Source organism: Podarcis muralis, chromosome 8 (genome assembly GCF_964188315.1).
Source record: "Podarcis muralis chromosome 8, rPodMur119.hap1.1, whole genome shotgun sequence".
Lineage (NCBI taxonomy): Eukaryota > Metazoa > Chordata > Lepidosauria > Squamata > Lacertidae > Podarcis > Podarcis muralis.
In genome coordinates, this window is record NC_135662.1 from 61,915,265 (window position 1) to 61,937,442 (window position 22,178).

At 43.5% G+C, this 22,178-nt stretch overlaps 1 protein-coding gene and 1 long non-coding RNA gene across 3 annotated transcripts in view; one reads left to right on the top strand and one right to left on the bottom strand.

The window, feature by feature from the left end:
- Positions 1-5,665, bottom strand: part of LOC144328727 (uncharacterized) — a 33,536-nt gene extending 27,871 nt beyond the window's left edge. For both annotated transcript variants that reach the window (XR_013394014.1, XR_013394015.1), the window contains exon 1: positions 5,558-5,665. This is a non-coding gene — a long non-coding RNA (uncharacterized LOC144328727). The remainder of the gene's footprint in view (positions 1-5,557) is intronic.
- A 42-nt stretch (positions 5,666-5,707) lies between these two features.
- Positions 5,708-21,928, top strand: ADTRP (androgen dependent TFPI regulating protein). The gene is made up of 6 exons (XM_028737732.2): positions 5,708-5,869; positions 9,100-9,234; positions 12,824-12,925; positions 18,233-18,348; positions 19,527-19,678; positions 20,662-21,928. Exons 1-6 carry the CDS (start codon positions 5,708-5,710, stop codon positions 20,706-20,708), a joined length of 714 nt encoding a protein of 237 aa, XP_028593565.2. The 3' UTR covers positions 20,709-21,928.
- The last annotated feature ends 250 nt before the right edge of the window (positions 21,929-22,178 follow it).

The window sequence follows — 22,178 nt, forward strand, 5'->3', positions numbered from 1 at the left end:
AACAGTCAATGTGTCCTAACATCCAGGTGTGCCAACTTGAATAAAATAGGGGGGCCGATGAGCCCCACCTTGCATAATCGATCACATGTTGTGGCACATGCACACCATTTGAATGGCAATGCCCATCAACTTTTGTTTTTTTGTTTAATTATTGACTTCAGAAAATTATACAGACAGCAAAACGAAGAAGCCTAAATTAACATTGCCTTCTACCGATAAGAAATAATAATAACTATTAAAATAATGAAAATACTAAAAATACATTTACTTCCCCTTTTGAACTTCTATTCTGGTTACAATATATTACTATTCTATAAAAATCTATTATATCCTTTGCTGTCCCATATATTACTTTATTTCCCATATTCAACCTAACCCTCCCCTCCTCCCCACTGCTTCCCTTCACCTGTGTGAGATCTTCCCATCATAATATTTCTTTCTAGTTGCTTTAATAAAATAGAGTAACATGAAAACTCTTAAATTATAATTACTTCTGTTGTCCTTACACGCTTAACAATTGCCTATTAAGAGTTCTGCTTTAACACCATATTTCTTCATGTATTCCCCTATGCATTCCCATTCTGTATAGAATTTTTGATTGGAGCAGCCCCTGATTGATGCAGTCCTTTTTGCCATCTCGGCAAACTCACAAATCTTAACTTGCCATTCTGTCATTTGTGGTACTTTTTCTGTTTTCCAATATTTTGCCATAAGTATTCTTGTAGCTGTGGTTATCTACAAAAATATATTCCTTTTGTCCTTGGGTGTAGTGATCAGGTGGGATTGCTATGAGGAATTATAACAAATATAGAGTAAGCCATCTGTGTCAGCAATGAAAGCATTGCGTTGACTGGGTGTAAACTTTTTTGATATGATTCTTGATCAATCCACACCTCTGCATCCCTGTTCTATTTCTCTTTCTTGACCAGTCACGTACACTGCCAGTTGCTTCACCAGGCAGGCATCCTGGGTCATCAAAGACAGTGGGCAGTTTCTTTGATGTAGCTTTTCTGATATGTTAATCTTAGGATGTTAATCTTAGGGCTAGGACACAGGTCTCACATAAAGGTGATAATGTCCTCCTGGCCATCCTTCTTATCACGTATATTACTTGTTTATCACCTCCCGGGGTTGCCAAATGCACTCCTTTGTAGTTCTGTTTTATTTACCCCATGCTTAATTAGTTTTGGTAGTTTAACTTTGTCTCCACGTGGGGTTTGTTGAAATGCTCAGAAGAAATCTGATTGCTTCTTACGAACACTCTGTAAAAAGTTCTTTTGTGAATAAAACGACCTGGGCTTAGGGGTAGAGAGAGAGAGATTATTATACGCACCCTTCCCAGAGTTTTGCTGGTTCAAGCCTCTGTGTGTATTCTTATTAATCAGAGTTCAATCCTTCCTTTACTTTGAGAACGCCTCACTTGGGTATGTCATTTGTTAATAAACTCAATAAGTATGACTCTGGGGTTTTTTTGAAATAGAACTCCTGAGGATCTTTTTGATCTCCTCATGTATCTCATTCCAAAATTGTCTTACCACCTTACATCCCCACCACATATGGTATAATGTCCCCACCTCTTTCTTGCACTTCCAGCAGAGATTTGGATGCTTTTTGTAAATTTTTGGAGTGGGCTCAAATATTTTACTGGGGGGGGCCAAAGGGACCTTGGTCCCTAGGAGTTGACTCCTATGCTAATGTGTGTACAGTACATCCTGTTATTAAAGATAAAGAACATAAGAATAGTCTGCAAAATTACTGAGAAACCAGAAACCAGCAGAGCCATGAAGTACTGAAATGAAATGAAATTGCATGATTGATTGTGGAATCTAATGTTAGAAATAACTCAGCACTGAAATGAAAACATGGGACTCATTCTTGCATGTAAATGCACTGGCTGCATTTAGACCCTATGATGCTTCCATATACATGTGAAGTGGGGGGGGGGGGAGTTGTTCCTCTGAGCATCACTTTACTTCCCCCACCCCTAGCCCCACATTGAACAGCATTTCTCATTGTAATGCCCATTCATCAAATTTGAAGGGCTTCTTTTGGAGCTCCTTGCAACCTTTTTAAAATTATTTTTACCATCCTGGACAATTGGGTGTCATCAGCAAACCTGCCCTTCTCACTGCTCACCCCTAACTCCAGATCATTTATGAGAAAGTTAAAAAGCACCACTTCCCTAATGCAACTCCTTGGAGAAACCCATGTTTTAATATCTCCTTTGCGAGAATTGTCCATTTATCCGTACACTCTGCCTCTTGTTATTTAACCAGTTACTGATCAATAAGAGGGCACTTCCTCTTATTCCACAACTCCTCAGCTTACTCGGAAGTCTTTGGTGAGAGGGCTTTTCGAAAGTCCAAGTACTGTACTGTGTTACTCCATCCACGTGCTTACTAATACCATCAGATGAATCTAAAAAATTGGATTGCAGCACTGCATGGGAAGTGCATTTGATAACAGCATTCTTTGCCTTAGCAGAGAGCAATCCAAACTATGAAAGTTCTATCTTTCATCTGCCCAGAATCAGCAGGGAGGGGTGGCAATGCATGCTGGCTTTGCACAAGCTCCATATGCAATACTTATTCTGTGAACCACCCTGCGATCTTATGATAAAGGGTGGTACAAGTATAAATCAATCAATAAACACAATGGTGTGTAGGAGGCTTCCTTTGCCATATTTAAGCAACCATCCGATAACTCCACAGTGATATCTATGAACATACATATCCTTAGCTTATGTTAAGGATGTGTGAGCTATATCTACAAGTTATGGATAAAAAAGATGCTTGACCCTCACATCCAGGAAATTATCATGCTTCTCACAGCACTTCCACATGAGATGAAAAACTGACACTTGTTACGTTCATAGCTCAGCACTAGAAAATCCCTTAAGCCGGGCAGTTGTATAACTAACACTCAAATCTCACTCAAATCTCAAAACCACAGCCTCCATTAGGTGTGTATGGACTTACGAGGTATACAATGCAAACAGTGTTAGAAATTCAGATATATCAGCTAGGCACAAATGCCCCCTTAAGCCAAGGTTACAGTCGCCAAAACATAATGTCTAGTTGCCATTTTTGGGTAAGGCAGCTCTAAAGTCTTATTTTTCTTTTCTTTTCTTTTCTTTTTTTTTTGCAGGAGTCATATCTGCTTTTATTTTTTTTTATAAATTTTTATTAAAGTTTCAAAAGTTTTTTATAACAACAAAAACAAAACAAAACAGTACACTAAAAATGACAAACAAAAAATATAAAAAACAAGTATAATTTCTACCCTTATTTTCTTATAACTTACTTTCCCGACTTCCTCTTACCTCCCCTTTCTGTATTCCAATTTCTAATTAATTATTCAGCAAATCCTTCCCTTATTTTTAACTTAATTTTGATCTTTCTTCTTCTTTTTAACTTATCCATTACCGCTAATAACCACATATTTTCTAATCCAACGTCATTTTAACAGTCATTAATTTTACAGTATTTCTTTAAATAGTCCTTAAATTTTTTCCAGTCTTCTTCCGCTGTTTCGTAAAGTCTTATTTTTCAAATGACGCACTGACTGTGATTGATTCTCAGTTAAACATCTGGCTAGTTCAGATGACAATCTTGGGCTAGGTTAAGAACTTTGAGAACTCAAAGAAAAGTCACTTGATCCAAGGTCAGTCCACATATATATTGGCCTATTCCTACTTCTTTTTCTTAATGGCGATACAGACCATTCATAACATAAGAACATTCTTCACAACTGTGAGTGGGGCAATGGTGTGGCATGAGTGAAAACAAGATACAACAATTACCGGTAACTAAAGCTCAGGATGCACAGAAAAAGCTCCTGCTCAGGATGCACAGAAAAAGCATTTTGGTTCCTGAAATTCATTCCAACCATGCAGATAAAATATATCTGATAGAATTCTACAGGATGGAGTATTAGTGCGTCAAGACCCAATGATCCCCAGGCATGCACCTCCAGATGGTGGAGATGTCAGGTGCCATCCAGGGTCCTGGGCATCTTCACTTGGTCACAAGTGCAAAATGCGCCTGGCACCTATCTAGTTTTGAACACTGAACACAAAGGCTAACTTTTTTTGGGGGGGGGGGGAGCTCTGATAGGCTGCATGCTCTGTTAGTCCTCTGAAAAAGTCACAAAGCAGTGAATAAATGCTCCTGGCACAGAATGGGCATAGTAGCGATGGCCTGCTTTAGAAAATCTTTGTATCAGTACAATGTGCAACTGATATTATCTGGAGCACTCCTGTTAGCCGTGGGCTGCTTCTCTCCACATCCCCCACTACAACTATATTCCTCTCTGGCCACAGTGTCTGGAATTTAATGTGATTAGACAAACAAGCGTATAAGCAGCAGCTCAGTTAAGAGGAACACCTAAGCTCCGTTACCCATGACCTTTGTTCCTTCAGCTTGCTCTTTAAGGTTTACACCTGCTTGGCACATTCTGAAAATGTGTTAATATAACATGCCAGCATGGATGGAGTTCAAGGAGAAAGCTAAGCAAACAAGGCACCAGGCGCCCGCATGGAATATTGAGAGTGTCGCTCTGCACATGTTTCCTGGATGCCAACTTGAATAAAATATGAGGGGGGTGGCCAGGTAAGCCCCACATAATCAATCACACAGTGCAACCAACACACACACCATTTGAGTGGCAACGCCCATTAACCTTTGGAGGGCCCTCAAGTAGTTTATGGGGGGGGGGGGCAAAGTCCTCTGAGTCCCACTATGTGGCTCACTTTCAGCCCAGCATGCACAAGACTGCAAACCCTGGAAGTGTTTGTGAAAGCCCAAAGCTGCAACAGGTCTGGGCTACTACTAGCAGACCTCAGGTCTTCATTCACCATATCCAAAAGTGTGCCTAGACCAGTGGCTTTCAACCGGTGTGCTGTGGCACCCTGGGGTACCTTGAATGATGGCCAGGGGTGCCGCGGGCAACTCTGGCCTCTGTCCCTCTTTCTTTCTTTCTTTCTTTCCTTCCTTCCCTCCTCCAATGCCTTTTCAAGTCTCCCAAAGGCTTGCACAGCTGTTTGTTGCAGCATCCCTGGCCATAAGCTCTGGCAGGCACCTCTCTTTGGGGCAGGGCTGGGGGGGTGCAGCTCAGAAACTAGGGGCAGCAGCAGCAGCAGGCCAGAGGACTCCCAAGGAAAGGGGAAAGGAGGCTGAGGGAACACTCCACAAAGGAGGGTGTTTGAAAAAGGGTGAGAGTCTGCCAGCTCTGCAGGCAAGGGTTGGCATAACTGGGCTCCTGAGCCCCACAGGGATGCTGCTACCTATCTGTAACTGCAGAAAGAAAGTTGGTCAAGGGAGCCGGTTGAAAACCTCTGGCCTGGGCTACTGTCGCAACAACAACAGAGACTCGCGAGGCAGGTGGTTGTTGTTTTAAGCAAAGCACCTTAAAGGAAAACTTCGCCACGCCAGTAAACGCCTCCAGCTCCACTCCCATCCTCGAAAACATGCGAAAACTTATGCAACTCGGGCCCTTAATCTCCCCGAGTAATCTCGAGGGAGAGCATATAAATCCAAAGGTCGAAGCCTGGCCTCACGTGAACGAACGGCAGCGGCAAAGGAAAACGGGAAGGGAAGCCAAAACTTCGGCCGCTGCTGCCAATGTGATGCCCGCTGACTAGCTTCCTCGTTCGGCTTCCCGCGGCGGCGAAGGAGGAGCCGCTGCCGGTTCCCCCACCGCGCGCGCCATGAAGGTCTCTTCGCTCTTCCTCTTCCACGGCCTCGCTTTCGCCTGGTACGTGTTCCTCGTCGCCTTCATCAGCAAGTTAGGGACGGGACCTGGCGAGAAGAAGCCGGACAACATCGTCGCCTACGGCGGGCCGTGGAAGTTCCTGACCGTCCTCAACCTGGTAAGCGGCGCGCGCGGAGGCCGAGCCAGGCCTTCCCCTCTCGCCTCAGTCTGAGGGGAAAGAGGGGGCGGGTGCCTTCGCTTCCCGCCATCGGCGCTTCAGGAGACCGGCGGCGGACCAAGGGCAGCTTGCGCCTGCTAAGGGGGTGGGAATCCCCAGGAGGAGGGTCACGGGGGTCGTCCCCCCCCACGGCCACGAACCCCCGACCTAGGCTAGAGTTATACATTTCACTAGCCTGAAGCCCCTTAGCCACCCGTTGAAACTAGGGGGCGGGGGGAGAGGGGTGGGTTTGAAATACGTACAGCGTGGGTTGGTGTTGCCACCTGTATAATACAGGATCGTCCCGCATTTCCAAGTGAAATATTATGTCCTGTATTTGTTACAGTTTTGACCTGTATTTCAGGTTTGGTCTTCTTTCTTTCTTTCTTTCTCTCTCTCTCTCTCTCTCTCTCTCTGCCAAGCTGTGGGGTCCTCTTTCAAATGGATTTGAAACTCTGTGTGAAACGTCACTGTATTTAAACTCTGTGTAGCAAAGCAGAGGCAGATTTGCAATTTCGTGCGTGTGTGTGTGTGTGTGTGTGTGTACATGCCTGGGTGACAAATTCCAGAGGGGCTGTCCTGTTAGGTTGCAATAGATTGCAATGGGTTGCTCAGAAGTCACTTCAGCACCAGATTGGGGGGGGGGTTGCCTACCCCCCTGCCCTGCCTTGTATTTTGCCAGAGCAAATATGGCAACCCTAGCAGGAAATAATAGAATTGTAGAGTTGGAAGAGATCCCCAGAGTCATCTAGTCCAACCCCTTGTAATGTAGGAATCACAACTGAAGCATCTTGTGATGGAGGGGCATCCAACCTCTGCTTAAAAACCTCCAAGGAAGGAGAGGTAATCTGTTCCACTGTGGAACAGCTTTTACTGTCAAAAAGTTCTTCTTGCTGTTTAGTTGGAATCTCCTTTCCTGTAACTTGAATCCATTGGTTTGGGTCCTGGCCTCTGGAGCAGGAGAAAACAACAAGCTTGCTCCATTTTGCATGCAGCAGCCATGTTGGTTCCAGCATGGTGCTGGTAATGCCAAGGTTGCAAGTTTGATCCCTGTAGGGCAGTGGTTTTCAACCAGTGTGCTGTGGCACCCTGGGGTGCATGGAAATGGTGGTCAGGGGTTGTTGTGAGCAACACTGGCCTCTGTCCCTCTTTCCGTTCCTTCCTCCTCTGATGCCCTCTTGCATCTCTGCCTCCCAAAGGCTTGCATAGCTGTTCGTTGCAACAGCCCTGGCTACAAGCTCCCCAGGCAAATGGTGTCTCTGGGGCTGGCCAGGGGGTGCTACCTGCACAGCAGGGGGTGGGCTAGATGATCCTCAGGGTCTCTTCCAACTACGATTCTATGTGGGCAGGGAAGCAGAATGCTTTTCCTGCCTGTGGTTTCCCACCAAAAAGACTTTTTAAAAGCCACCCCAGTACCTTGCACAAGTTAATTCCAGTGTCAAGAAACCAATGGGGGGTAGCTTTTACTAAGCTGTGGATAGTGTGTAATAGTAGTAGTTGTGCAGGAGATGTGTTGAATCCTCCACCCCATGCTGCAGTTTAAATTATACACACCCTCCATAATTTCCTAGGGATTCAGAAGCGCACCTGGCTGGGTCTCTCTCTCTCTCCATGGGTCTTTGGCCATCAGGTCTAAATTGCTCCTAAAATCTGTGTTAACTGCTTTTGCTTATGTTCATCCTTTGCTGTGCAGGTGCCTCTCCTTTTCCTGGGCAGTGGTCAGGGATGGTGTCATCATCTGGAGGGCTATAGATTTTCCTCCCCCCCCCCCCAAGTAAAGTTTCAGAGGGGCCACTGTGTTAGTCTGTTGGAGCAGGAACAACTTTCTGTGAAAGCAAATGCCAGAATAAAGCTCTTAGTCTTTCAAGTATCACAAGACTCATTGTTGCGGATTAAAAAACAACAACACTGAAACGAAACGCAATATGTGATATGGTAGGGAGTCCAAAATCTGCTGTTCAAAGGCGGGGGAGACGCAGAGTCCAAGACACAGGCATACCTAAGGCAGCTCTTTGTGCCTTGGTCCTTTTTCTGCTGTTGGACTGATCATAAAGTTAGGAAGTCTCTGCTAATGTATACCCTACGCCAGTGTTCCCCAACCTTGGGCCTCCAGCTGTTTTTGGACCACAGTTCCCATCCCTGACCACTGGTCTTGCTAGCTAGGGATGATGGGAGTTGTAGTCCAAAAACAGCTGGAGGCCCAAGGTTGGGAAACACTGCCCTACGCTACTATTTTTCTGCAGTTGAACACTTTGCAATTGACAGCTTTTTTTACTTTTTCATACATGCATAAGCCATTAAGCCAGATTTGTGACTTAAGGACAAAAACATATTGCACCCCTTCATGCAGTCCATGTAGTTTAAGGGTGTTAGGAGTTTTAGCTCTGTGAGGGGTAAACTACAGTTCCCAGCTTTTTAAAGGAAGGCATGTACTTTAAGTATATGGTGTGGATGTGACTGTCAGTGGAGGCCTACCCATTGGAACGCCTTGCTTTCTGCTCCGGAACACGATTGGCATAAAGACTAAACTTGTCCTCTCTGAAATTTCACGTATAATGTTGTTCCTTCATTTATTTATATTGCTGTATCTCAGTGTAACTTAGAATATTTTATTTCCTTTGTGACCTCTGCTAAGGCGGTGTACACATCACCAGCTTACAACACAGTTGGCCATTTCCCCCCTCAATTCCTATTGAAGCTGGTTTGGCGAACAGCACATCAAAATGCAGTATTTTCTAAGAAATGACAGGATGGAGCTGGATTGTGACTAACATTGTGTGTATACACCACTTTCCAAACCAGAAGTGGGATCACACTGGATGCAGAGTAAATGACAGTGTGTACACAACTTTAGAGTCTGTCTATAGCTGTACTGCTACCTTGCAGATAAGCTATAATACTCCCTAGAGGTGACTTTTTTTTTAAATTAGTGGATCTTTGCACATTCATGCTAACAAAGCTACTTAGTTCTCATAAAACGTTATATAAGTCTATTAAACAATACAATGTTAAAGTTTACCACCCAAACTAATTTATTAAAACACTCTCAGTAAATAAGATAGATATAGCTAGTGGCGTTTTCCACAGTGCTGATTCATGGTTCACCCTGAAAACTGCCTTCTTAAGAGTTCATTGAGGTGTGTACAATTAAAAATGGATGAAGATCTTCTCATTAGCTGTAATTAATTTAGGTTCTACAGGCTGTTTACTTCGGGATCTCCTTGCTGATTGACGCGCTGGTACTAATGAAGCAACTGCGACTTGCTAAGTCCATGTTCCCCTTCAGAGACTTGATCTTTGGCAGCCTGGCCTTTCCTACCTCCATGGTGAGTTTCAAATACACATAATCATCATTATTATGCCACTATTAGAAGACAAGCACTAGTTACTTTGGAAGGATAGTTCTGAGCCAACGATGCTTTAAGTAAAGATAACTCATGAATGATAATACATTATTACTAATGAGAATTCATTAAGGATAGTTCATTATTACTATTATTTTATTGATACTGTAATAGTAGCAGTATATATAAACAGCATATATAATTGCTTGAAAGACACTTAGTGTGTTATAGAATACAATTGCTTCATGTTTTCAAAAACCAAGCAAGGCAACTGAAACAAAGAAAGAGGGTTTGATCCCTGACATCTCCGGGTAGAGCAGGCAAAGGCCCCATCTGAAATTCTGGAAAGCTGTTGCAGATCACTGCAGAAAATATCAACCTAGATGCACTCTGTATCTCTATATCTAATTTCCTATGTTCCCAATGAATATTACCTGCTGCCTTATCAGGGAGTGGGTGGTGCTGTGATCTAAACCACTGAACCTCTTGGGTTTGCTGATCGGAAGGTCAGCGGTTCAAATCCTTGCGACAGGGTGAGCTCCTGTTGCTCTATCCCAGCTTCTGCCAACTTAGCAGTTTGAAAGCATACCAGTGCAATTAGATAAATAGGTACCGCCGTGGCAAGAAGGTAAATCGCATTTCTGTGCACTCTGGCTTCCATCACGGTATTCCGTTGCACCAGAAGCGGTTTAGCCGTGCTGGCCACATGACCTGGAAAGCTGTTTGTCGACAAATGCGGCCTGAAGCGAGATGAGCGCCACAACCCCATAGTCTCCTTTGACTGGACTTAACCATCCAGGGATCCTTTACCTTTTTAACTTTTTTTTATCTGCTGACTTCCAAAATCCAGATAAGCATCTTAAGGGCCATTTAGCATCTTACAACATGCAACAGAAGGGATATGTGTGGGTGTGTTTATACTCACACTTCTCTTTTCTGCTGCATGTTGCCAAAATATGCCTGAACTGAACCTCAGCCTCAGTTAAACACATTTCACTTGAAGAGTCCCATGTTTAGTATGAAAAAATAATTCATGTGTAGCTATGTAGTGGAGTAAGCATCAGACACTAATACTCCACTTTAAACCTGCGAAAATGCAAGCAAGGAAAGTCAGGTAAAATTGAGACAATTTCTTTTGGTGAAGCTCAAATGAGCAGAGTGTACTGTTTCCAAAGCCATTTTTTTCTATTCCCATAGAGGGATCACCGGGTGTGAGGGATCACTAAGAGTAGAGAGGGACTTGCTTCTGTTTATAAACAATGCTTACTATTTTTAGTAGGAGAACATCCTTTCTCAGCTCCCGTGTCCCTGGTTTGCTCTAATGTGGACTCACACTCAGTAGAGAAGACAAGGCCAAGAAAACACAACTGATGCTGTAATTATTTTTCTTGTGTTGAAATGCATCCATTTCAACACAAGATTTCTCAATAGCTAATATTCACTAATATTTCAAGATTTCTCAATAGCTAATATTCACTTCTTCGGCTTAAAGCCTGTTCTTAATGAATGAAAGCGATGTTTGTTGTTAAGCCGCTTGGAGAAGCAGAAGATAGATCTGATCATCATCAAAGACAGAGACTGTCCTACTGTTAGGCAAAGTGAGGTGACTGCCTCAGGCAGCAGTTACAGTGGGATGGAGGCAGCAGCAACAGCCCCCTGGCTGTCCCTCCTACCCCCCCTCCCTTCTGTCATTCTCCTCTGTGGAAAGACAGGCTTGGGTATGCTATACAGCCTGTCTTGGCCCTTCCAAACTAACCTGCTGCCTAGTAAAGGACACTATTCCGTCACCAGTGTTGAAATAAGTTTAATTGGCTTCTGTGCATAGAACAGAGATGGGGGAAATCTTGTCCTTCACCTCATGCAGGAAAAAAGCTCAGGCCAATTCTGATAGAAGGGTTGAAATCACAGTTCTCTTTCTCCCCATCTGGTTATTGTTCATACTATAAAGACCTTACTGGCTTTCTCACGCAGTAGAAGGGCCCGTTGCTTGGCAGTGGTGTCCATGCTTTGCATCCTTGGCGTCTTCAGTATAAAACAGATCCCAGACAGACCAGCTGAAAAAGTGCCACTGTATATGAGGTCTGAATAGATTTCACTGGGCTTTGTGGATTTTTAGCCCAGAAAGCAGCTCCTGGTGGTCTTCACGGCTTTCCCTGCTCATGCCAGTCTTTGCCAAAGATAACAGTTGAAGAACATGGCTTTCCCCAAGGAATCCTGGGAAATTGTAGCTCTGGGAAGAGTATACTACAGTTCTCCTACTTTAAATGCATGTAGTGGAGGTGAGAGAAAAGTAACAAAATTCTTCCCAAATCGAACATTGCGAAGGAGAGAGCATCCCTAGGAAAAGTAATTAGACAACTGCTTGCATAGGTGGTTTTTTAATGGCTAAAGGGTAAAGGTAAAGGTACCCCTGCCCGTACGGGCCAGTCTTGACAGACTCTAGGGTTGTGTGCCCATCTCACTCAAGAGGCCGGGGGCCAGCGCTGTCCGGAGACACTTCCGGGTCACGTGGCTAGCGTGACAAAGCTGCATCTGGCGAGCCAGCGCAGCACACGGAAACGCCGTTTACCTTCAAGCCAGTAAGCGGTCCCTATTTATCTACTTGCACCCGGAGGTGCTTTCGAACTGCTAGGTTGGCAGGCGCTGGGACCGAGCAACGGGAGCGCACCCCGCCGCGGGGATTCGAACCGCCGACCTTTCGATCGGCAAGCCCTAGGCGCTGAGGTTTTTACCCACAGCGCCACCCGCGTCCCCTTTTTAATGGCTAGTGTGCTTTTAATCATACAACACTCTTTGTACCCAAACAGAAGGCAATCAACATGATTTTATAAATGCATAATAATTATTAGTTGTATTAAACATAATCTGAGCACAGTTCTTGTATTTTCTCTGAATTTCAGGGAACATTGAAGTTTTCAGGAAGCCTGTCAGTCTAGTGCTGTATATGTGTTGACTGGCTTTGATTACCCTGTGTAGGAAGAGTAACCCTCTGGACTGCTCAGGGGCACTTGATATGGCCAGCAGGCAGAATCCCCACTCCACCCTCACAGATTCACTGAACATGTGGAGAAAGTCATGTGAAGATTCATGTTGCCTTTCTTTTTGCTACAGGGGGCAACCATTTAAGGTGCATCCAATTGTCATACGGCCGCCAACACATGCATCCTTTTGGGCCCAGAAGAGGGAGGAACGTGGTAGGGGAGTAACAGGGTGGAGAGGGCTTATGCACGCTCTGCCAATGTGTGCGGGGGCCAGGAACAGAACCCCCTCACAAAATGGTTGTTGCCTGTACACCACATTTTCCAGGACTAAAGGCTTACGTAGGTTCTGTGGCCTAGAGTTGGTTACAGCACTAAATGATTTCTAAAATAATAAAATACATACTGTTGTGATACTGTTTGAAACCTTGCATAAGTGAATCCCAGCCCCTCATTTCACAACTCATTATTCTGGAGTGCTGTGACAGGAAGAAGCTTGCCACAGTACTCTATCTGAGAGAAGTGGAAAGTACTTTGTTAGATGCTTGTGTTAGATAAACTCATCACCTTTTTCTTTTAATACTCTGTTTCAGACAGTGTTTACGTTGTTTTGGGCAGTATACCTTTATGATCGGGAGTTTGTTTATCCCAAGAGCCTTGATGCCTTCCTTCCTTTATGGCTGAATCATGCTATGGTGAGTAAAATGTAAAGCAACAACAGCAAAATGGAACAAAGGCAATTTGCAATAAATATTCAAACATCGCATGATGGATGCAAAGGAAAGCAGACATGATCCAGCCAATTATGCACTTTTAATTCCTACTGATCTCGGTGGAAGAGTCAATATATACTTAATCTCTCATCAAATTTAATAAGATGTGCTTAACTTTGGCAGGAACATGCCCAGATTCTGCAAATTTTTATTTGTAGCTTCCTTGCTATCTCTTTAAGCCTAGACGGGCAATGAGTGGGCTTGTGAATTGCTAAAGAAAGCCTTAAAGCATAGGGGGAAATATCAGTGAATCGTTGCTTGCCAAGTGTAAGTCAATTGAAAGATGTGAAGTCATTAAACGGGGTGGCAGGATGGGGTGGGGAGAGAGAGACACTTTCTAGGTTACTGCAGTGCATATAAAAGAATGAGAGTGCTGTTGCTGTAAACAGAGTGTTATACAATGCAGAATGTCTGGGAATACAAATGAATGTTTGGTGGTTTTTAGAACGGAGTAAAAGAATCCAAAAAGGTATGTAGCAGGAGCTCTCCAGTCGAGCAGCAAATGTGAGTAGAAACAACAAGCAGCAGTGCAAAAATGATGGCTGGTTGACTCCTGCAGCTTACATTTTAAATTTCATTTTTAGCCAAAAACAGAAATGAAAGGAAATGGGGGGGGGGGGGCGGAATCTTTACTGCTCTGGGCAAAGATGGTACCAGTAAAATAGAAGCTGTGGGTGTGTGCAGAATTCACGACATGTCCTCTTGGGAATAGGTGGGTGAAAAAGTTCAGTATGAATCCTAAATGAAATAACCATCATGAATGAAATGAATGAAATAACCTAAATGAATGAAATAACCATCATACTCAAGACGCTCAAGCTTGATTCTATCAACCTTCCGTAGTGAATGAGGCTACTGGCTCTTACTCAGGACAGTGCTACGAAAAGATCAATATTCCTTGCAGTGACAACCCAAATTCTGCCTTTATCGTCTGCACAAATGAGTTTGTCTGCATCACTCGCTCCTCTGGAATGCTAGTCATGTGGAAGAAGGGCAATGAGTCATAAGAACCAAAACAAATGAAACAGCAATCATATCCAAGACTCAGCCTGGATTCCCTACTCAGTGCCATTATAGGCTACTACATAAAGACCCATTTTTATGATCTGACCTCTTGACACCCTATAATGTTAGTTTCCTCTAACATTATCCTCACACCAGCAGAGTATGGCATGGTGGGACTGAGCCACTTCCATTGGCACATGTGGAAAATCGGTGCAGGATAGCAGCCACAAGCCTTATGAACCTGTTTAAACAAACAAATCAAAACAAAAAAGTCATAGCTTAAATCTTTTATGTTTCCGAGAAGTTAGAATGAGCCCATTTTTCAGAAGTGATGTGACACTCGCTCAATGGGCAAATCATTCTGCATGAATTATTCAACCTAGGCATGGAGCTAAATGATGGATCCCTCCAGCTAACATTTGTTCTTTCCGTGTTTCCTAAGAAAACCAGAAATTTCTAAGCAATTCAAGTTCCCTTATGAACAAATCTGCGAAGTTTTGAAGGAAGCAGAAGAGTTGAGAAGAGCTGAGCACCATCACATTGCCCCAAACTTGCCTTACTAGATAACCGCCATGTGCCAGTACAGGGAGTAGGAAGGCAAAACATATCCCCTTGTACGCTGGAACTTGATTCAACAGAACTTGTTCACATCTGTGGATAATCAGTAATATTTGTATGGGGAGGGTTGGGGTAGGGAAAACCTTCAACCTACTGTGATGGTGTTCTTCACTTGCTAATTGCTTACCTACTTCATCTGTAAGAAAAGGAAGTTTCATACCTACCAACACCACCCACCATGCATATCCAGGGATGGGACCAGGCCTCCTCCTGATGCGACATTTGCATGCCAGAGCCCCATCCCAACAGACATGGGGCGGGCGGGCTGTAGAGGCTTCAGCCCCATAGTGCCCCCTAGGGAATGTTGCATGCATTGTAGAATGCCCTGACTGTGAGCGATGATGGTATGGCTCATCAAACCTGGCCAACACTCCATATTAACTGACTGTGTGCCACTTCCCAGAATCCTTTGCAGCATTCAGGGGTTCTATAGCAGACCTGCAGATACACCACTAGTACAGGCAATTCTGTCTGGAAAGCATTCTCTAAGGGTTGGACATTTGGAACCACTGCCTCAGACAAACGTAGATTCCCCCAAGAAAACATTTTCCATTCAATATTTATATATACAGTGGTACCTTGGGTTACAGACGCTTCAGGTTACAGACTTTGCTAACCCAGAAATAGTACCTCGGGTTAAGAACTTTGCTTCAAAACAAAACAGAAATCGCACGGCGGCGGCAGAAGGCCCCATTAGCTAAAGTGGTGTCTCAGGTTAAGAACAGTTTCAGGTTAAGAATGGACCTTCTAAAAAAAAGAAAAAAGAATGTACCTCCGGAACGAATTAAGCTTTTAACCCGAGGTACCACTGTAAACTGAAACTGCTGGCATCATATTATGCCATCTCAGTAAGGGTGGCAAATTAATATGCTTTCCCCTCAGAAAGCAAAGCATTTAATTAACTTGTATCAGTAAATAAATCAAAACAAAGTAATACAGAACTCAAAGTAAAAAAAAAAACTTTCATAAGCAGTCGGAACGTAATACAGTATTTTAAGCAACCCATTCATTAAGAGCAAAATCATTACATACAGCTTTTGTTCAAATTAGTGGGTTTGGGGTTTGGTTTGGTTTTTTAGAGTGAGGGAGGGGGAGGACTGAGAAATAATGCCTTTTCTCCCCTCTCTGTGATAATTGTTTTCCTTTTTCAGTTTCACTTGTTACAAGTGAAGCTGAAAAGAAAACTGTTAATGGAAAATACCAGAATGAGTCACTGTTTCCAGCCATTTTTGCCAACCCTTGGAGATTGGTGTCAATCCAGGCCTAATTATTAAGACTTGCTTTTTAAACAGGTTTTTTAAATTATTTGCTTAAAGAACAAAGCTTGCATTTATTTGAATGAATGCTAGATTAAACAATACATTATAGTGGCAATGAAGTTTAATTGCCTTTAATGACTCATGGTGTGTGGTGTGACTAGAGTCATATTAAAAATTGCTATGAGTAGGGACCACTTTGCCTGAGAAAAAAACAAAATGCATTTAAAGGGCTTTCAACTAGTTTTAAGTTGCAGTATATGGTCCATTACTAATGCCATTGCAGCAGTCAGCTTTCCATTGTCTAGTAAAAAGAATTCATTTAGAGAGCTAATTGAAAGCCAGTGGCAAATGGAAAGCTTTGCAATAACTAGTCAATCATGCAGTACTTCTGTGTTTTGCAATAACAGGCAAAACATACAAAGGTTCTAGAAACAGTACAATCGCCAGAGCCAAGTGAACCTAAAAATATAGAGCATGCACTGTGGAATGACAGGATATTATTATTATTAAAATGCACCATCTATCTATATCTGTACAGTGGTACCTTGGTTCTCAAACTTAATCTGTTCCGGAAGTCTGTTCCAAAACCAAGGTGTGCTTTCCCATAGAAAGTAATGCAAAACGGATTAATCTGTTCCAGACTTTTAAAAACAACCCCTAAAACAGGAATTTTACTATCTAACGAGACCATTGATCCATAAAATAAAGCAATAATCATTTTACTATACTATAAAATAAATAAGACAGTATTGTAGATGATAAAAATTAAAATTATAATTTTTTCTTACTACACCAAAGATAGTCATTCTTTGGATGGGAGGCTTTTATCCATTTCCGCAGTCACACAATCAATCAGTAGCTGAACTGGGTTCCACACAGTCACAAAAACAAATTAACCGAAAAAGCCTCAAAATCATAAACGCAAAATAAATAGCAAAAACAAAAGTGCCAAACTTAATCCGTTCCGGAAGTCTGTCTGACTTCCGAAATGTTTGAAAACCAAGGCGCAGGTTCTGATTGGTGCAGATGCCCTGGAAACAATAGCTGACAGCTGCATCGGATGTTTGGCTTCTGAAAAACGTTCAAACACCGGAACACACACTTCCGGGTTTTCAGCATTTGGGAACCAAGGCTTTTGAGAACCAAGGTACCACTGTATAAGCTAGTTCCCTAGCCTCTACTATTGGATCATGGTGAGGCGTGCCTTCCTGTTTTCTAGGGGAAGTTACATATGAAGTTGCCTCTAGCTCAGCATTGTTCCATAGGTAGCCAGTGTGATGCTTTCCAAATATTGGACTTTAGCTCCCATCAGCTTCAGCCAGTATGGTCAATGGTCAGGGTTGATGGGAGTTGTAGTTCAGCAACACGTGCCAGGCACCACATTGGTTACCCCTGGTCTACACTAACTGATGGATCTTCAGGGTTTCAGAGGTGTTTCAGCCCTACCTGGAGAAGCTGGGGTTTGAACTTGGGACCTTGTGCATGCAAATCACATGTTCTACCACTGAGCAACGGCCCTTCCTTGTACATGCTGAAAAGGTGAGAGCAAGATACGGCTATAGCAGCAGTGCACACATTAAAACTCTCTACTGTTGCCTTACCCTAATAGCTCTGAGGCTGGGGTGTGGGTGTGTTAGCTAATCCCCGTCCCTTCCACATACTGTTACCAAGTTGGCAGCATTGCCAAGGAATGAAGGCACTCAGCATAGGGTATCCTGACTGTCAAAAGCAAGGTTGGTGCAAAAGTCTGTTAGACCAGGGGAAAGGGTTTCTCCTTTCCTTGATGCTATGGGACACAGCCTCTGATATCAGGAATTCCTCTGGGAAAGAGCAGAGGTGCTAAAATCCAGGCATCTGCCAGCTTCATGAACCCCATCTCCTTTCTTCCTGAAAAAGACAGGCACGGTAGTATAGAGGACAAAGCAACCCTCTAAAGCAGGGTTTCTCAGACTTGGGTCTCCAGCTGTTTTTGGACCAACTCCCATCATCCCTAGCTAGCAGGACCAGTGGTCAGGGATGGTGTGGATTGTAGTACAAAAGCCGCTGGAGACCCCAGTTTGGGACACACTGCTCTAAAGGAAGGGATATCCCTTAGAATAAGGCATCGAGAATCAATAGCAGAGTTTTTGTTTTAATCCTCTGGTTGAAAGAACAAAAAAGCCCATTGTCTTTGCCCCAGAACGTTACCACATAGAACATTCAGCCAACAGCCATTCACGACGTTGGCTGAAAGACTTGCGGTAGAAAGGCCAGGCCAAAGCTCTGTACACCTTATTGTAAGCAATGGTGAGTTTCATAAATTCAACACGAGTACAATTTTGTGTGACGCACTGTATTTTCTTCCCAGCACACAATTATATTACCATTGTCCCTGATGGACCTCTTGACTACCCCGCATCGTTCTCCATCAAAGGGAAAAGGGATCAGCGTATTAGCAATTGGGGGTGCTGCCTATGTCTGTTGGTAAGATCTTTGTTTTTTTAATGAAGAAAGTCTCTTTCACATGATGCTTTGGCATCCCTCTTTAACAGGCAGGAAGCCAAGAGGGAATGCCTTCTCTCACCTAGTTATTACATGCAGCCACAAAGTCCTCTGTTGAAAAGACGGTCCTTGCTTAACCCTGCTGAAAGAAATCCCGACTATGCAGCTACAATAGACTCCTGATCAGACTTTAGGGAAGCTTTGGAACTGTTGAACAAGTGCATTATACAACCATACATTAGGCCTCATGAGGGGCCTTTTTAGCCTAATCAGATCCTAAACTTAATGAGATTATTCATGCCGCTTATTGAAATTCCTTTCCCATGCACGAGTTTGCTTGCTGTGATTTGTGCTGTCTATTAGTTTGGCTGTTGTGAGCATGGGGCAAGGCCTCTTCGAGATTCCCCCAGAAAACTAGCTTTTAAAAAGGTGTCCGTATTCCAGAAGGAATGGAACTTCTGGCCCATAGGTGAAGCTCATCCTAATGCAATGTGGCAATGTGATCATGGGGGGGGGGGGGGTTTGAATGTTATCCTCTGAACCTGGATGGAAGGCCTTGATCCTTGAATATTCTTAGCCTCTGCTGGTGCCCAAGCCCTCTGCCATTCAAGTCTGGTGTTGGATCCCAGACAAGAGTATTTAGGGGATGAACTACCTCCTCAAAACTACCTCTTTACCCCCACCCCCACCCCTTTACCTAAAATTTACCATGTCAGATGACTTGCATTTATGTTTTTGCTGTTTTCTTTCACTAAATGGTGTTCCCACATAGAGATCTGCATAACAAAACATCTGGCTACCCCAGGCAGAAAAAAAAGATCTTTTAGGCGTTTGTGTACCTGTGAATAAATGCAGGTGTGTTTAAAAAAAGCCCAAAACCAATAATCTCACCCAAGCTATTGGCCCCTTAAAGTGTCTTCAAGGGCTAAAAGCAGCTGGGGCAGGGTAATGGCGGCAATTTTGGGAAAGAAACTAGAACACCTTCTGAGCTAGAACCCCATGACTGCATTTCTTCTTCTTCTTCAATGTACAGTTCGAGCAAGCCTTTTAGCTTGTACTTTGGCCCTTAGATGCCACATTCTTCCCAAGGAAACGGCAAGCCCAGCTGGGATGCTATGTTCTCACTTAAGATGTCCAAACTAAAATGCATTCTTTTCTAGGTTTCTGTGGATTTACTCGGTGACTGGGAAGTGGGTGTACCCTCTCTTTGAAGAGCTAAGTGCACCCGGCATAGCTGCCTTTTTTGTGGGGAGCACTGTCGTCGCTCTCTTTTGCTACAACACAGGAGAATTCCTCGTCCGCATGATTTGGGGTGAGTCCAGTCTTGTAAACAAATCCTCGAAAGTTACCATTTTTAAAAATTAGTTTGCACACGTTCTTCTCTTACACATTGGTGGCACATCGAAAGGTTAAAAAAGGAAGGGAGGAAAGAAAGAAAGAAAGAAAATAAATTCCCTTGGCTTCTCTCGGTTCCCTGCCTGGTCACTTGATTCTTATTCCTCACAGTTAAATCAGGGCTAGTAGAAGTTGCACATTCACTTGCCAGGCCCTAGTTGTAATTTCCCCCCCATGGGTGGTGGGTGGGTCCAGTGCTATAATGATAAGAAGACATTGCACTGAGGCTAAAAGCAGAAGTGAACTAGCAAGCAAGGTTAGTAATAAGCAGAAAGCCTATAGTCACCATGCAAGCAGGTGCATATGTGAAAGGGCAAGTTCTGGTAATTACCATTTTCAGAGGGAGGCTATCCCTGGTCACGTGTTCCTGTATGCATGATAGAGATTAGATGCATGGAACAAACTTCAGTTTTTCGCATGGTCAGTAAATGTGCAAAATCACCCTAAAACTAGATTATTATGGGCCATGTGCCAGGGAGTTAATGGGACCCCCCCAACCAACATGGGGGTGCTGAGGTAGATGGTCTGTCTCTCAGTTGTGGATCAGATTGCCTGTTCATGGGGGAAGTGAGACCCCCCCACACACACCTTGGTTAGCAGATAATCTTGCTGCAGAGCTACTCTGAAAAGGGAGCAAAGGGCGCTGCCTCTTCCAGTCTCTTGTGCCTCACTAGCAACACTTTCTCCTGCAGCTCACTCTTACTTCTAGTTTGGCAGTGCAGAGAGTGGTTGTTGGCTCCACTCTGGGGCCAGATTTTGCTCCAGGACTGTCAGCTGCTGGCCCCAAAGTGAGTTCGCTTCTTTTTCCCCAGTATGGAACAAAATCAAGTTGTGTTTGGATTGTTATTGTGCATCTCACCAGTAAGCCATTTTTCTTCTTTTGCTTATGCCATTTCACAGGTGACTCTGTAGTAATACTTGACATTTACAAGAAGAAAAGCAAATGAAACTTGGATGATGCCAGAGCCAAACCTAGATGAATTAAGAATGAAGCCAGCGAAGTCAAGCAAGAAGATCTCTCCATGTGGAACCTTCTCGTATGCTTGTTCAACACTTTGTGTCTTCCAACGAATCTAGATTCTAAAAATAACTGGATTCTGGGGATGGATTTGAGGGTCTGCCTGGGCAGATCCCTTTCAGGATTCCAGAGGATTAATTTGATTCCAGAAAGCTTAAGATGGATCCCCAGGCACATCAAGCCACAGGTGTGTTGTATGCCAATTAAATAAGCGGTACATACCTTAGGACAGAATCTTCCAAGGCTGCTACAAACTGTCTGGAGTGGATTGCGTCAGTCCTATCAATGAGCCTAAACTGCACTGGGAGAGCCCCAAGCAGCTCCTGAGGCCTTGGACCTTCACACTTGTGTGTTACATTGTTATGGAAGCTGCAGTCATCACAATGCCGTGCAAATCTAGATGCCTGTTGCAGCTCTTCTGGTGGAGACTGGGCCCTTCTCCCCTCTCCTGCACAGAGAGAGAGAGATGGGGAAGAGCCTACTTTGAGAGGAGTGCTGCAGACATAGGAGGTTTTTGGCTTGTGAATGACTGCACCAATGTGATCAAGACCCTTGGAAACCCCTGCATAGGAAAGGCTAGACTCTAGGTCTTGGAAGACCTGATTCAGAGCCAATAAATTCAGACTGACAAGGGCTGCCTATCTTTAAATGAATCTTTTGTACTATATCATGAAGACTAACCTGGTGGCATCATTTCAGATGATTAAGGAAAAGAATTTACAGTTGCAGATTAAAGAAATGCATAGCATCCGGTGCTCAAGCTCAATGCCATAGGATAAGTATTCATCCTTAATGATCTAAAGAGCGGATCTGCTAAGTGTCCAGTGAAATCAGCATGGCTGCAGCTTGAAATCCGAATTATTAATAGGCATTTACAAAAAACAGTAAAAAAAAGTTAATGAGATTCCTGACATTTACATGGTTTCCTCTTTTGAGTTTTAGATGTGGCACTCCTGAATCAAAATAATGTAATTATGTTTAACATTATGTTAACATGAGGGTTAACACAAATCTCTCTGCCACATTTTCCATTCCTTTACTAATCTCACTTGCTAGTTTATTTCTGTTATTAGCCTCGGCGTCTTATTAAGTCTTATAGAACTGGAGCAATTATTTGAAAAGGTTAATAAAAAAAATAAATGAACATGACCCATCGTTTCCTTCAGTGGTCAGCATTCTCAAGCATAAAAGGCAGTGCCATTATTTTAATGGTGTGGTGATTGTAGCTTTTTCTTTTTTGGATTAGCATAAATGGGCTTGTCATGGTTGTGCCCAGAAAACGGCACAACCGTGATCAGGGATGTAAAAAGAGGTACTTTAATGACCTGCAGTTTCTTTCCTGCCTTAGGAATGTGATACCCATCAGAATTTGGGAACAGGCACCTAAAGTCTGTGGCAG

Bases quoted from the DNA above. Each gene is read 5' to 3' on its own strand.
- ADTRP (XM_028737732.2), top strand. From the start codon at position 5,708: ATGAAGGTCTCTTCGCTCTTCCTCTTCCACGGCCTCGCTTTCGCCTGG. The intron at 9,235-12,823 runs GTGAGTTTCAAA...ACTCTGTTTCAG, and splicing joins TGGCCTTTCCTACCTCCATG to ACAGTGTTTACGTTGTTTTG. The intron at 18,349-19,526 runs GTAAGATCTTTG...ATTCTTTTCTAG, and splicing joins GGTGCTGCCTATGTCTGTTG to GTTTCTGTGGATTTACTCGG.